Below are 14,993 nucleotides of genomic sequence, written 5' to 3'. Positions count from 1 at the left end.
CATAATCTTACAATGTCCTTGTGAACAAAAGGGGGGGAATTTAAGACTGGATTATAAAACATTCTTTGATTGCTGAAGTTCATTAATGTTCAAATAAACCTGATGAAAGGGCTCTCAGAGTCTGCCAGAAATCTCTGTCCTTGGCCATTTCCTGTTCAACATGACCAAAGATTTGGGTGAAGACATAAAAAGCAGCTTTATCAAATGTGTCCATAACACAGAGATGGAAAGTAATGTAATTCAGCATTCAAAATGATAAACTAAGGAAAAATGGAAAATCTCACTTCTGTGTGGAAAAAATAGAGGAGAAACCAAGCTTCCCAGCACATTATGTGGGTAAAGAAATCCAAGCTTTTCATTGACTACAACCCTAGTACAAGCCAGAAGTATGACCTTTTTTTTTTAAGGTTTATTTATTTTAATAAGAGAACGTGCTCGTGCTCCAGCACATGTATGTGTATGCGGGGGTGGGAGGCACAGGGAGGGAAAGAAGCAGACTCGCTGCTGAGCATAGAGCCCAGCTTGGGCCTCAATCTCAGAACCCTGACGTCATGACCTGAGCCAAAACAAGAGTTGAACGCTGAACCGACTGTGCCACCTAGAAGCCCTGACCTAATTTCTTTCTTCCTTTCTTCCTTCCTTCCTTCCTTCCTTCCTTTCTTTCTTTCTTTCTTTAAATGGAAGGGGAGAGATTCATCTTTGGTCCCGATTAGAACATAAGTATGTCTCTATCCGTAGACAAGTTGGCCGTTCCACTTCTCATCTGAAGGCTTACAGAAGACTAGCAGCTTACTCTGAGAAAGATCCATGTTCCCCAGCCCTTAGGAAGTTTTTTATGTTAAGTTTTATGTTTACACTTTTGGCATCACAACTCAGTGGAATAAATACCGTTGCCCATTTCTCAGCCTTTGTTGCCTCATATGGATTCAAGTCAAAGTGGGGCCTTGGGCAAGCACTGTGGTACTTGGTCCTGAACCCAGCTTATATAAAGTCCAGTTCTCACTTCAGGACCCCACGACTGCGTGTAGATAAGAGGGTCTCAACTTTTGAAAGTCAGGAAGCCTTTATGTGTGATGAACAGTTAAGGGAACTGGGACATTATGCCAGGAGAAAAGACTTATTATGGGAACATAACACCTGTCTTCCAGGTTTTGGAAGTCTGTCACATGAGAGAAAGAGTGGATTACTTTATGTGACTTCGGGGAACAACGAGTACTGACAGAATGATAGTTTTTTCCTCAAAATTTTAGATTTCAAAGAGAACTACCCTCTAACATGGTCACTGTCTTTGTGCAAAAAGTTGGAAAATTAAGTCTTGGAAATATTGTAGTAAAATGAATTTCTACATGGGGAAGGATGTTAAATTAGGTAACCTAGACTGACACCCAACTCTGAGAGTCTGATTTGTGTTTGTTTCGGTTTTTGGTTGGTGAGATTTATGACTTGTAGTTTTTGACTCAGTTTTTTGTTTTATTTTAATAGTTTTACTTCCAGCAATATAATTGTTTTTCTTACAATTTAGGATTAACATACTCTATGGGGGGGTGTACTTTTAAGAGCCCGAAACAAGGTAGGTAAGGCATGACTAGTGCCTGGTGTAATTACTTCCACAAGAAATACTATGCTATTTCCTGGAATATGTCCCCAGAGTGAATGTCTGCATTTGTTCCATTTCATTCCTAGCTGTGGAATCCTATCATGGGTGATGAGGAGAATCATTTTGAAATATATTGAAGCAGAGAATGGAGTTTGCGAAGTATTATTAGGTTTGCTAAGATGAACCTATGCAAATACAAACTGTTGGCATACCACTATAAAAACCAGTGCCCGTGTGGGACACAGCTCTTGGAATGACTTATTAAAGGTCACCAGAGTGATAGTGGCTGCAAAACCATAAAATCCACATTGAGGACGCCTTTCAGGTCTTCTTTCCAGAGCTAGCATAGTCTCTGTCTACATGTGGGATAGTTATTCATGAAGGGCTAGAAATAATCGAGAAAGGGAAATAAAAATTATTTCAAAATTGATGCAAAATAGCAAATTTCTCTGGTGAGAATAAAACATGCAGGGAAAATTAAATGTACCAGTGTTTCATAATGAAAATAATATTTTTGCTTTGATCTTATGTCTGGTAAGGTTTACTAAAGGGAAGTTCCCCGTATTCATAGTTATTTGCTAAGGTCTAAAAGTTTGATTTCCCAAAAAAGATAGCTCTGTCATGAATCCACAGTATTTTGGATCTTCCCTGTGGGTTCCTTCCCTGTAGGAAGGGCTGGGTGCTCTTCTTAATGTTCATTTTTTTTTTTTAAACTTGCATGATCTGCCTCCTTTTCCCCTTCCCCACTTTCTTTTCAGACTTAACCAGTCATTCTCACAGAAAGATTTGAGATGCATTGAAAGTACTAAGGGGGGAAATGAGGCAAAAGAGGATCGGACATTTAATTGAATGTCTAACCTGTTTCAAAAATGAGTTTTATAGGTTTAACATTTCTGATAATTTGCCATTTGATAAACTGGTGATTTTTTTTCTTAAAAAGTATCAATTTCTAGGGCGCCTGGGTGGCTCAGTGCGTTAAGCCACTGCCTTCAGCTCAGGTCATGATCTCAGGGTCCTGGGATCGAGTCCTGCATCGGGCTCTCTGCTCAGCGGAGATCCTGCTTTCCTCTCTCTCTCTCTCTCTCTGCCTGCCTCTCTGTCTACTTGTGATCTCTGTCTGTCAAGTAAACAAATAAATCTTAAAAAAAAAAAAAAGTATCAGTTTCTTACTCATGTGCTTGATTTGGGGGCTCAGAAATCCCAATACTCTTTTTCTTCTAAGTTTCTAATTCAAAATAGGTAAAATTAGTGATGGCTAAGAGTATATTTGCTGCCCTTGGCCCAGTCATCGTCGTCAGCCTCATGATGAGTCCTCAAAGGCAGAGAGAGGAACTTACTGATACTTGAATTATTATTATTTTTGTTGTTGTTGTTACATAAATTAACCCATTGTTAAAGACTAGCAGTGTTTGACATGATGGACCTTCTGCTGCTGGCCTTTCAGTTCCTTCAGACTAATGATGGCGGATGTTACTTTGACGGCAGAAGTGGTTGTGTAGGTCAAGGCACATCAGCTACCAGGTGCATGCATGAACCATGGTGCCACCTCTCATCTTTTCGTCTTGATTTTGCTGCAGAAAGAGCAAGGGTACTGTTCATGCTGGCTTATTTCAGTTTTGTTTACTATTTTCCCAAGGGAGGCAACAATAACGGGTCCCATATTTACCATCATTCCAAGCTTCTCAGTGTATTTAACCATATTCCCACAAAGGACGTCTGAGCCCTGAGGGTGATCTTTGTATCTTTAGGGTCCTGCATGGTGCTGGGCACTCGGGAGCCCTGTAGGGAATGCTTATGAATGAAAACCTGGGTATTGAAAATAAATTTTACAGTAAGCTACAGTTTCCCATTTCAGCAAATAGCTTTAGATTAAAGTTTTGAGGTACCTAGGAGTTGGATTAGGAAGATGGCAAGAGTTTTCTTTAAGGTCCTATGTGTAAAATTTGGGGAGTTTAAAAACATAACCAAATTGCTGCCAGATGTGTTTTGGTATTCAGAATTTTTCAGATTTTAGGAAAATGATATAGTATCTGCATTTTACACTATGCAGTTAATTCCCTCGGGGCATAATGCAAATGCGTGAAGATTCTGATAGCAAAGCATATGAAGAGTCCCATTACGTGTGAGGAATTAAGACATTAAGCAATTTCACATTAGTTCTGGTCAGAAGTTGCAGGTCAAGTCGGCCAGTCAATGACTCTTCAAAAAAAAACAACAACAACAAACACCACCACTTAGTTCTAAGCACTTTTGCAATCCTCAGGTTTGTATCTGTCAGCATCTGAGGACTGTCATGTCTTTTTCATTAGCCAAAACTTTCTGTAGTCTTTTAATGAGTCATCTCTTCATTTTTTATTTCAAGTGGGTAGGTAAAAAAATGTTGCTGTTTTTCTCATTTCCCCAAGGAAAACGAAAAGGCAAACATCTGAACAGTCTGGGGATTGTTTAGTCAGAATTGCCATCAGTATATTGTCTTCTCCAGCCTCATAGGCTCCTCTGAGACAACTATTCTTACCATCCTTTTTTTTTAAAACAAAGACAACAACATTCTAGACCACAAACTAAGCAAGTAGCAAAACTAAGACTCAACCTCCAGTCTTCCATCCAAGTCTGGAGCCCATCTTCCTTCTCCCAAATCGTGTTTTCACAGAAAAAGCTTTGATGAAACTGGAAAATGAGCATTTGGGTATATGCTTGTCTAGAGTTTAATGAATATGTCATAATGCCTAAAGCCTTTTATTAATTTGAGTCATTTAAATTAGTTTGGCAGAAGTGGACTGATCATTGTAAAGTTTGTTTTGATTATTTTTTAAGAGGGATGGACTTAAAAAGTTCAATCTAGTTTCAAATATAGCATAATAAGGCTATTTTTTTGCTATTCTCTCATTTTTGTTTGAACCGTTTAGATGTGTCTGGCATCAGAGGGGGTTAAAATGGAGGACTCAAAACTAATAAAGGCGAAAGAATCAGATGGTGGAAGAATTAAAGAATTGGAGAAGGGAAAGGAACAAAGAGAAATAAAAATGGAGAAAACAGATGAAGCCAGGGTACAGAAGGAAGCAGAATTTGAAAAATCAGCTAAAGAAAACATGAGAGATTCGAAGGAACTAAGAAATTTTGAAGAGCTACGGATGGAGGATATAATGGATATAAAAATGGAAGATCCCAAAGAAATTAAAAAGGAAGAACTAGAGGAAGATCAACAATGTAGTCACTTCCCTGATTTTTCTTATTCTGCCAGTAGCAAGATCATAATAAGCGACGTTCCCAGTAGAAAGGATCACATGTGCCATCCACATGGAATTATGATCATTGAAGATCCCACAGCATTAAACAAACCAGAGAAGCTAAAAAAGAAAAAGAAGAAAAGCAAAATGGATCGCCATGGAAATGATAAATCCACACCCAAGAAGACCTGCAAAAAGAGGCAGTCTTCAGAGTCTGACATCGAGAGTGTCATCTATACCATTGAAGCTGTTGCAAAGGGAGACTGGGGCATTGAGAAACTTGGAGCAACCCCTCGCAAGAAGGTCCGCACGTCCTCAAGTGGCAAGGGAAGCATTTTGGATGCCAAGCCACCAAAGAAAAAAGTGAAATCAAGAGAGAAGAAAATGTCAAAGGAGAAATCCTCAGACATCACCAAAGAGTCAAGACCTCCAGATTTTATTAGTATTTCTGCCAGCAAGAACATTTCTGGTGAGGTGCCAGAGGGTATAAAAGCAGAACCGTTGACCCCCACAGAGGAGGTGTTACCACCCAGCCTGTCGGGACAGGCCAAGCCTGAGGACAGTGACTGTCACAGAAAAATAGAGACTTGTGGCTCCCGGAAATCTGAGCGGTCTTGCAAAGGTGCTCTTTATAAAACCCTGGTGTCTGAAGGCATGCTCACCTCTCTGCGAGCTAATGTTGACAGAGGTAAGTGACTTCTGCAAAAATGAAAAGACTATGAAAACCTAGCCGATTTCTGCTTCAGACTCATTGAGCAGCACCACCATGAAGACCAGTATGGTAGCAAAACAATATTTTACGTTTGTACAGTTCTTTGCAGCTTGTAGTTCACATACATCTGTCATTTTACCTACACCATTGTGGAGATTTTATACTCTTTTTGTGGGTAGTTCTTAGGATATGTATTCAAAGTAATTCAAGCCTTTTTTTTTTTTTTTTTTTTTTAACTGGTATGGGTTGGCTTTTTGTTTTGAAGGATCAGCAGTGCATGTTTGGAGCTCTTAGTCTGGTTTTTAAAACCAATGGAAAGAATTTCCTGAATCAAGCAAGTGTATTTGTCAGAATGTTGACCTATAGGCTCCCAAAGCAAGTAACTTATCTAACCCTCTCCATTAGGCACTCAAAACTTAAATTGACATGAAGGGCTCTTTAAAACACTAAACCATTTCATGTGTACACCTTTATTTCACAGAGTGTTTTTTAAATAAATTCATCTGTTTTAAAATACAGCATCTGGCTAGGGAATTACCTCTTGCCAAGCTCAATTCTAGCTCAGAGATCTGTGAGTAATGGGTCTAACAAGGCCTGAATGAAGATCCCTGGGAGTACAGAGTTCTCCAGGGATATCATTCCCATAAAGTCTTGGGGAAATTAGAATTAATAATGCCTACCAGCAAAGGGCTTCTGCACCTTAGTCTGATTCTCTAATGGAAAAACTGGTGGCAGTCTCTCTGGAGTCACACAGTACACACACTGTCTGTTGAGTTATGACAGCCCAGCTGATCTCAGAGACTGGACACTTTTTTGCCTGTTATATTCAGTCATGAACCACTTAGAGGACTCTGAAATTGAAACAGTTACCAATAGTATCTGCAAATGATACTGAGGGGTCAGCGAGGCAACCTCATCCCAACATACAAACTGAATTCTTTCCCTTAAATTTCCTTAGGGAAACGTAGCTCAGGAAAAGGAAACTCTTCTGACCATGAAGGGTGTTGGAATGAAGAAAGCTGGACGTTTAACCAGAGTGGGACCAGTGGGAGCAAGAAGTTCAAGAAGACAAAGCCAAAGGAAGATTCTCTCCTTGGGTAAGTGCCTGTGAGCACAGTCCGCACACTGCTTGGACCCCAGGTGTAAACATAAATCACTAACTGCTTATCCTTGCATATTCATTCAGCACCTCTAGTCTTGGAACACAGTAAGAGAACAGAAATCTAGCGGATCACATGTTCCTGCTGGTAACGTGGTTCTGTGACTGACACTCATTCTCATTTTAGGTCTAGTATGAAGTGTGTCGATTTTGGATGTAAGCCTGAGTTTGAATTGAGGCCCACCATGTTTTAATGGTGTGATATTGTAAATCCTTTAATTTTGCCAGGACACACTTTTTCCATCTGAGGTTTACAGTGGATATTCTATAAGCATGTTTATATTTTGTCCATTTTGCTTACTGGACTTATTTTATTTAATATTTCTAAAGGTTATGTACCCGTGTTTATAAAATGACAGCTCAAAAATGTAAGGTAAATAAAATTATGTTTCTACCTCTATCTAACCTTTTTTGTTTAAACCATGTTTTATTGCTGTAAGATAAAAATGTGAAGTTGACTATTCTGCTACAGAGACTATTCAGTAACTAATTATGTGTTGAAATGCAGTCTCAAGCAAATAACATACATCAAGATAAAATCATTAAGAATTATTTCAGTTTTATTGTTACTCCACAGATTCTTAATATAAAACATTTTGTTAGGAGATTCAGTGCTTTATATTGGTGTGGAAAGCATCTGCATATTCAGTAGTACTATTTTAAAAATCCTTCGAGACTTCTTATTAGCCCCATTTGAAAAAGAATACATTGAATAGAAATAAGTACATCTTTATATTTTCCATATTTTTTCATAAGTGTGTTTAAAGTTATGCAAATTCCATGCATTGGGAGTATTGTATTTGGTTTATTCATAAATATTTGCGTTTCTGTTAGTGGAATAATATTTCCCCCCTTGGAAGTTACAGTGCTTTAGAATCTGGTTAATGCTAAGGCTCTTAACAAAGTAGGAGAGTGGAAATTATTTCTCATGTTGTGAAATTCTCAGGATTATTTATTTTAAGGTGATATTTTTATAATTATGTATTTCCTTTCTAATATTTTAAATGTCCAAAATAGTTCGTTAGTTTTGCCTACACTGTGTTTAAACAGTTACTTGAAAATTCTTATATTTATTATTGTCAAATGGTATTTTCAAATGCAGAATTTCCTAAAAATGGGACCACTGAGTTCAGGACTGGTGCTCTTTACCTTCCAGAACTACCAGTGCCCTGTGGGTCTAGTCGCAGAGAGGAGCAGGTCTCACTGCAGATATTATGAAGTCTTGGGGGAATAAAGCAAGCTTTAAGACTCTCCAGTAGAAGGGTTCTGATGCCTCTATTAGACGTAGCTGACTCTGTGAGAGAGGTGTTTCTGCCAGTCTTCTTTGGGAACAAGAAATTGAAACTTTTGAAAATCTGTCTTTGAAAAGAGATTGGTTTGGGGTTGTTTTTATTTTATTAATTTCTAAGGAAGGCGCATGTATGTAACTGAGACTGGTTTTTCTGCAGGCTTTCATCAACAGTAAATCTCTGGTCTTTGCTGTTTCTTCCCCTTTATATATGCCTGTCAGAATTAGACTGGGTCTGCTTTGTTTAGAACACACCAACATAGTGGATGAACAGTGAAAAATCTAGTTCTTATCAGTCTTCTCTGAGATTCCTAAATGAGCATGTTAACCCCTTTTATCACAGAAAAGGTGCTGTTTGTAGCCAAGAAAAATTCACTGAGTATTGGCAGTTCTAACTTATAGACCTACCCAAGTAAAACATAGGTGAGTATTCTAGGTGAAAAAAGAAAAGGAAAGAAAGCCCCAAGGGATCATAATGAGTCCTAGCTTGCATTTTTCTAATATTCTTCTGGTTTTTCAGATTATCTGAGAAATTCACAAAATTATAGATCCCTTTCTGATAGTATCCGGTTACTGTCCAATTTTCCATTACTGTCTGATTCTCCATTAGCATAAATGTCTTTGAACTGGATGAAAAGAATTTTGTTTGAAGACCGAGTGTCACTCCCACCTACCATCTTCCCTGCTTTGATAGAACTGAGTTAACAGCCTTGTCCATTGACCGTTCTGATGGTCTTTGGACTATCTTGTCTCTGCAGCCCAACTCTTGTATAGTCCTCCAGACAGAACAGTTTTAGGCCTCACAACTCAAATACAACCCCTGTGTAGCAGCCTAACACATGAGCTGTTAGCTTCTTGTAAGTTAACTCAAGGCTGCTCTCTTCCCAGAATGCCTTCCATTTTGCATCCAGGACGCACAGCCGTTCTGCTGTAGCTTCTCCCGTCTGTTTAGGTTTCATCTTAGTTAATAAGTCTCAGCAAGGATCCAGCAGGCATGCTGCCATGGTTGGGTGCGGGCCTTAGAGAGTCAAAAGCAGCCCAGGGATTTCCCAACTTTGCTGGTGCCATTTCTGAAGTCATCCTGGTTTGCATTAAAGTGCAGCTGCCTCTCTGCCAATGTGTTCATTGAAAACTGGCTTTCCTTGTTGAGTGCTTCATCATCATTCTGGTCCACTCTCAGGAATGTTTCTGATATTCACAATTTTTGTTTGTTTTCTTTGTGTGTTGGATATGTTTTAATCAAGTACTAGTCAATAATATTTTCTTAAAAAGAGAAGTAGCGATCTATACCCTATTACCAATAAGCTTGCCAATGTAGATACATATATACGAACCTTTAGAATGAGAAACTTGTCTGGATGGAATATGTATTGTACTGAACTTAATGAAAAATGTCCGTGCCAATGGAGAGAATTTCAAAAATATTCTTATATTTTAAATTACATTTCTGCTTTTCTAAGGCAATAAGATAACCTTTCATGGGAATTGACTGAGAAAGCTGTGCTGATAACTCTTCTCCGGCATTTCTGAACAGATGTTTTTGTCCTTGCACAGAATTTATCAACAGTGCCCTAATTCTCAGGGACCCTGTTTTAAAATGGAATATCTTAAAATCTATCTTACATCAGTTTCTGCTTAAATACTTATGTCGTGTGCTGATCGATGCAATCCCCCTTCTCTTACTAGCTCAGCAAAGCTGGATGAAGAATTTGAAAAAAAATTCAACAGCCTCCCTCAATATAGTCCTGTTACATTTGACCGGAAATGCGTACCTGTCCCAAGGAAAAAGAAGAAGACTGGAAACATGTCCTCAGAACCGACTAAAACCAGCAAAGGTTAGATGTGTGCTATGCCTCCTGCTGAGAGGCTGGCATCTCTCTGCTCTTCTGTGCTTCTGCAGCTCCCTCTAGATACGTAATTGGATCTAGATTGAGGCAGTGATGTAGTAACCAGTTGGAATTGAAGCTTGCTTTCCGGGATTCTTAGTATGGTTCCTGCCTCACTTCTCGCTCTCTTCTTTCCCTCCTAATCTTCTCAGCCTCTGTTCTCTGCCATCTCGGCCTTCACATTTGCCCTGAAAGGTGTAGCTGTTTTGAAAGTGTTACATATGGTCGTCGACTTCCTGCTCTCCAGAATTCTGACTTGGAGATGTAGAGCTTTTCTTGAGCAGAAACTGCTGGCTGAGCCTAGTTCCTCTATTGGCTGTATCTGTAACAGGTTCGATTCTGGGACTGTGAAACGGTTTCATGTGCCTAATCAGAACACTCCATTCTTTACTGACAGTCTGAACCAAATGAAAATGAAGCCAAAAGCAAATAATCCTCCTCCAGCAGTACATTAAAAGTGGTTTTGTTAAGTTTAGAAAAATATTATTTAAGCATATTCATTTTGAAAAATACCAGATTCTTCCCTGTGGAGATAGGGAAGCTTTCAAAATGATCAGCATGACTTGGGTGGGTATCAAGCAATACCAAGGGCAACGCTGTAGCTCAGAGGGGTGTTTTGGAGAGTGTGAGACCACCATTATATGGGGGATAGGAACTGGGCTTCTCAGCACGGTAGCCTGCTCAGAACTTTCAAGCATGATAAAGGGCTGTCCTGCCCAAAATGGTGGCACTGCTCTCATTGAGAAACTTGTCTTCTCATTTTACTTAGGTCTCAAGATTGGTGGGGAAATGGACCTCTAGTTTTCCATACAGGTGTGAAAGACTTCATTCTCTTCATCTCTTATAAGGACAGTGAATAGAGAGATGATGAACTCAATGTGGCCAAGTTTCTGTTGGCGTGCAGGATTTGATGGAAGACTTTTTTACTTACCCTACAAAAGTGGCTGCCAGTTGCCTGTTTCATGTCAAATCAGACCCTCTTTTGGTATATTTTAGATAGATGGATGGATCGATAGATATAATATGATACATATCTTTGCATAAATCTTACTAAATTCTAACATTCGTGGATAATGATCAGAGATGAATATTAATAAGCAGACACAATTTTATGGATTTAGAGGGACCATATAAGGTCTAGGAAAAATTACGGTTTCTTTGAAGAAACTTAAACCTTTCTCCCTCAAGACCTAAAACTTTCCTTTGCACACTGCAGTTGACAACTGAGGAGGGTCGCTTTGAGTTCTGTGTCTCAAAGTAGATCTGTATGGCTAAAGAAGATTCCCCCTTTGTGATTAAGGCAGAGAGGAACGTAAAAGTGATTTCAGAATTAGCTTGGTTTTTTCTCTGTGGTCAATAAAAACAAGTCTAGTGAATAAAGAACTAAAAAAGAAATGTTGCATCACCAAGTTTGCTCATCTGGGAAAATAAAATATGGTTGTATCGAGATCTTCCAAGATAAGTAGGAAAGAAATAAAGGAGCCTTGTTGACAGGTAGGAAGCTGAGCACTGTAATGGATTAGCAAATGGAGTGACAGTCTTTGTGTCCTGGAGACATCTAGGAATAGGCAAAGGAGTCCACGAACCCAAAGATGCCAGGTGCCTTGAGCTCCTGTAATTCTTGGATTTAAAGTTGCTGATAAATACCTGACACGCCAATAAAATGGAACTTAATTGATTGATGTACAGGATATATTTTCTTCCTCCACTCCTGGTAGTTTGAGACATTAATTTTCGAGCCCTGAAGTTGGTCAAATTATCTATCAGGGAATGTAACAATAGATTTATTTTTGTAAAGCTATAAAACCCTGAGTTAGGATCTATTTTCATGAGACCTTCTCTTGGGTCTTAGTTATCTGTTATATGTTTTTCCTCTCCCAGCTGAGATTAACAGTATTTCTTTCGATGTGAAATAGCTTTTTGGAGCTTTGGATTATACCTCATAGAGTATCATCTTAACTCTTCTGCTAACGCCTCTCAAACCACCAAGGCACTGGGTCCTTAACAGTCTATCAGTAATCACGTAGGTAAGAGTGTTTTAAGACCAGATTTTGCTCTGCATTCTGACTCATGGAGAAAAATGCAGTTACAATAAAGCAGAAACTAATATATTCTCTGTTTAGCAAACTAAAGAAATAGTATTTGTAACTAATTGTAATTTGGCAGTAGCAGCACCAGTGTACTATCCTACAGGTTATTAATGAAATTATCATACCAGCTGTGCTGTAATTGTCTGATCTTTAGAGGATAGGGAAAATTGTTTCCTTAGATTCTAGACTCTTTGCACCTTTGCATAATGAATTGTTCAAAGCAAAAGCTGTGTATATGAGATCATTAGTTTATTAACAAAAGAGCATGTGTCCATAGGAAATTTCACTTCTTCTCCAACAATTTGGTATTTTGTGTATAGTTTCTCTAGTGTTTGTCACTCAACAATTATTTGTTTTTTTTTCCCCTGCCTTGTACTATAAACTTCCTTTTAGCTGCTCCAGGTTATATAAAATGTATAGAGTTTTTCTGAAATGGTGTTGAGAGGAAATGGTTATGTATGCATTTATATAGTTCTAGATCTCAACAACATAGTATCTGCTGAGGTTTACACTTCTGCTTTCCCAGTGGCCTCTTTGTTTATATCTGTTTCCAGGGAGTCTCCTCCTGTCCATTGTTCCTCCACCATCTTTGCCCTGCCCCTTATGTCTGTGTAAAGGGTCTTGTCAGAAGCTCTGCAATAAAAATGGATGAAAATCACTAAATGCCACCTTCCTCTGACTGGGCTCAGGCTATTGTATAGGGGGCAGATTCGACGACCTAGGAAGAGAATTTCCCTTTGCCTTTAAGAACAAATGACCTACTAAATTGTAATCCATCTAACTTCTGGTGCCGTTCAGCTGAGGCAACCCAAGCCTGCCATGTTTTCCGGTTTATCTCTCATAGTTATTTGTGTATGTTCAAATGAAGGCTTTAAAATCTAAGTCTAAATTTCATTGTAACTTAAGAGATAGGTTTTGACACATTATTTTAAGTATATTAATGTATGAAGCACTTGTTACAAAAGTATCAGAAGTCAGAGTGCTCTGTAGAATAGTAATTTGCAGACAAAGTAGGGTCATGGAGAAAAAGTTAATTGAGTTTAATTTAGAGTGTTTAAATTTTGTCCCAGCTTGACCTTTGACTTCACTTCTCCTTCTGTATCTCTTCAGTCTTCTCACATTGTTCCTTAGTCCATTATCAAACATGCTGTTGGTCCTCATTTTTCTTCCAGTCCATGCTTATATTTTAAGACTGGAATTTCCAATGATTATGGATTTGAGATTAAAAAAAAAAAAATCACAGTGGTAATAACCAGGTTTACAAAATTAAAGGTTGAGGACAGAATCCCCTGTTTGGGGTTGAGCCAAACTGAGGACTGAGAGCTGATGTCAGCCCAACCGGCTCTTTGTATCAGGAAGGTATAGCTTCCATTTTAGGAAGAACTCTCTGTTTTGCCCTTTTAAACTGTTTGAGCATCTTCATCACCACCAAACATTTTCAGGAACGTGGTGACAGCACATTTGTGGATGTAAAAGGCAGACCACCAAATATAATCCTGAGCTCCTGAAGTAGTCATTCTTGTCCAGCCCAGTGAGATAGTTCCTGCCCCTCACTGAATCCCAACTTGATTGTGACTGAGTTTACTCAGACTTATTTAACTCAGCAGATCCACATGCCCAGCAGCTTGGAGTACTTTGCCATAAATTATGACAAAGGAATTTATTGCTTCATTGGTTATTTATTATTTATGTGTCTATTACAAAAATGACAGCCTAGTTTTAGAATGAAACTTTTGCTCTTTTTATAGCTTAGAAAGATGAAACCGTGGAACCTGGGTGTAAGCCACCACTATTCGAGTCACACATAACCTTCATTCCCTACAACAGTTCTAAAGAACGAGGTTCACTTAATTCACCTTAACTGCAGACCTTGAAAAATTACCACACCAGGCTAATACTGAAGTGGCTCCTGTGTCACTACAGCTCCTTACCCTAAAATGTCCATTTTTTTAGCAAACTGTGAATAATAATATCAATGTTTTAGAAAGGTTACTGTTAATGTCTCTCTGGCAGTCCTCTTATCTGCTCAGATTGGGATTTTCAATTTCCTCCCCCGCTGTGAAGTTAGGTGCAAAGAAGATGGATAGCATCACAATACAGGCCATCCAGCCCCAAAATAAAGCCACTCCTAAGCTAGTTTCCATGCCAGCAACAAGTGATTTTTGTCATAAAGAAGTAGAAGCTGATTCAAACACTCTTTCAAGAAATTTAGTAGGGAGATGAGGGAAAGAGATAGGATCAGAACTTGGCCTAGTAGTTTAGTGAAAGACTATTACATATTTTTAAAGATAATCTCTACCCACGACATGGGGCTGGAACTCACAACCCCAGGATCAGGAGTGGCGTGCCCTACTGACTGAGCCAGCCAGGCACCCTCCATTGCAATTTTTTGCTTCCTGAACCATTCCTTCTAAAACTCTTTTCTGCTTTTCACTTCATACTTTCTTTTCCCTCCATGTACGTTTCTGTGTTAAATAATTAAGGAAAAAATGGTAGCGAATTTCCTTGTATGTGCTGTTATAAATTTTGACTTTATTTTCCTTTAGACAAAATATCACACATATGTACCACAGTGGTGAGCAGAAGTCAGATCATTCATTTCTTGACTCTGAAATTGCTGCTTCTCAGTGACTGTAATTATATCTTGTCTATTACTCCTTCAAGTTTGTCACTTTCTTTTTTATCTGAAGTTTTGTTTTATAGCTATAGTTTAGGGGATGACTAGGAGCAAGGAAGTTTAAAAATAAAAGTCTACAGAAGATTCTCTATGTACTAAATCACTCTGGATGTTCTTTTCTCATGTTAAAATTGACAACCTCTATCTTTAGCTTTGTCCTTAAATTGTACTTTTCAGATTTCGCTGAGTGTGGTTGGGTCTGAAAATATGTATCCTTTGCTTCTTTCTAACCCATTTCATCCATCCTTATGGTCCTAAGAGGTCTCAGAATTGTTTTTCTGCATTCTCCCACTTTTCTTTCCTGTGATTGCCTGTGTATCATTCAGGTGCACCTGCCCTGGATTTCCTGGGTTGTAT

General features: G+C 38.7%; 1 protein-coding gene across 11 annotated transcripts in view; it reads left to right on the top strand.

Annotated features, from left to right (window-relative positions):
• The window catches only part of BBX (BBX high mobility group box domain containing), a 274,540-nt gene that overhangs the window by 234,575 nt on the left and 24,972 nt on the right, over nt 1–14,993 (top strand). For all 11 annotated transcript variants that reach the window (XM_032350051.1, XM_032350053.1, XM_032350046.1 and 8 more), the window contains 3 exons: nt 4,504–5,512; nt 6,495–6,633; nt 9,670–9,818. In XM_032350051.1, coding sequence (XP_032205942.1) covers nt 4,504–5,512; nt 6,495–6,633; nt 9,670–9,818 — 1,297 coding nt within the window. The remainder of the gene's footprint in view (nt 1–4,503; nt 5,513–6,494; nt 6,634–9,669; nt 9,819–14,993) is intronic.

This window comes from Mustela erminea, chromosome 1, assembly GCF_009829155.1.
Source record: "Mustela erminea isolate mMusErm1 chromosome 1, mMusErm1.Pri, whole genome shotgun sequence".
NCBI classification, from domain to species: Eukaryota; Metazoa; Chordata; class Mammalia; order Carnivora; family Mustelidae; genus Mustela; species Mustela erminea.
This window is presented reverse-complemented; position numbering and strand designations above follow the sequence as displayed.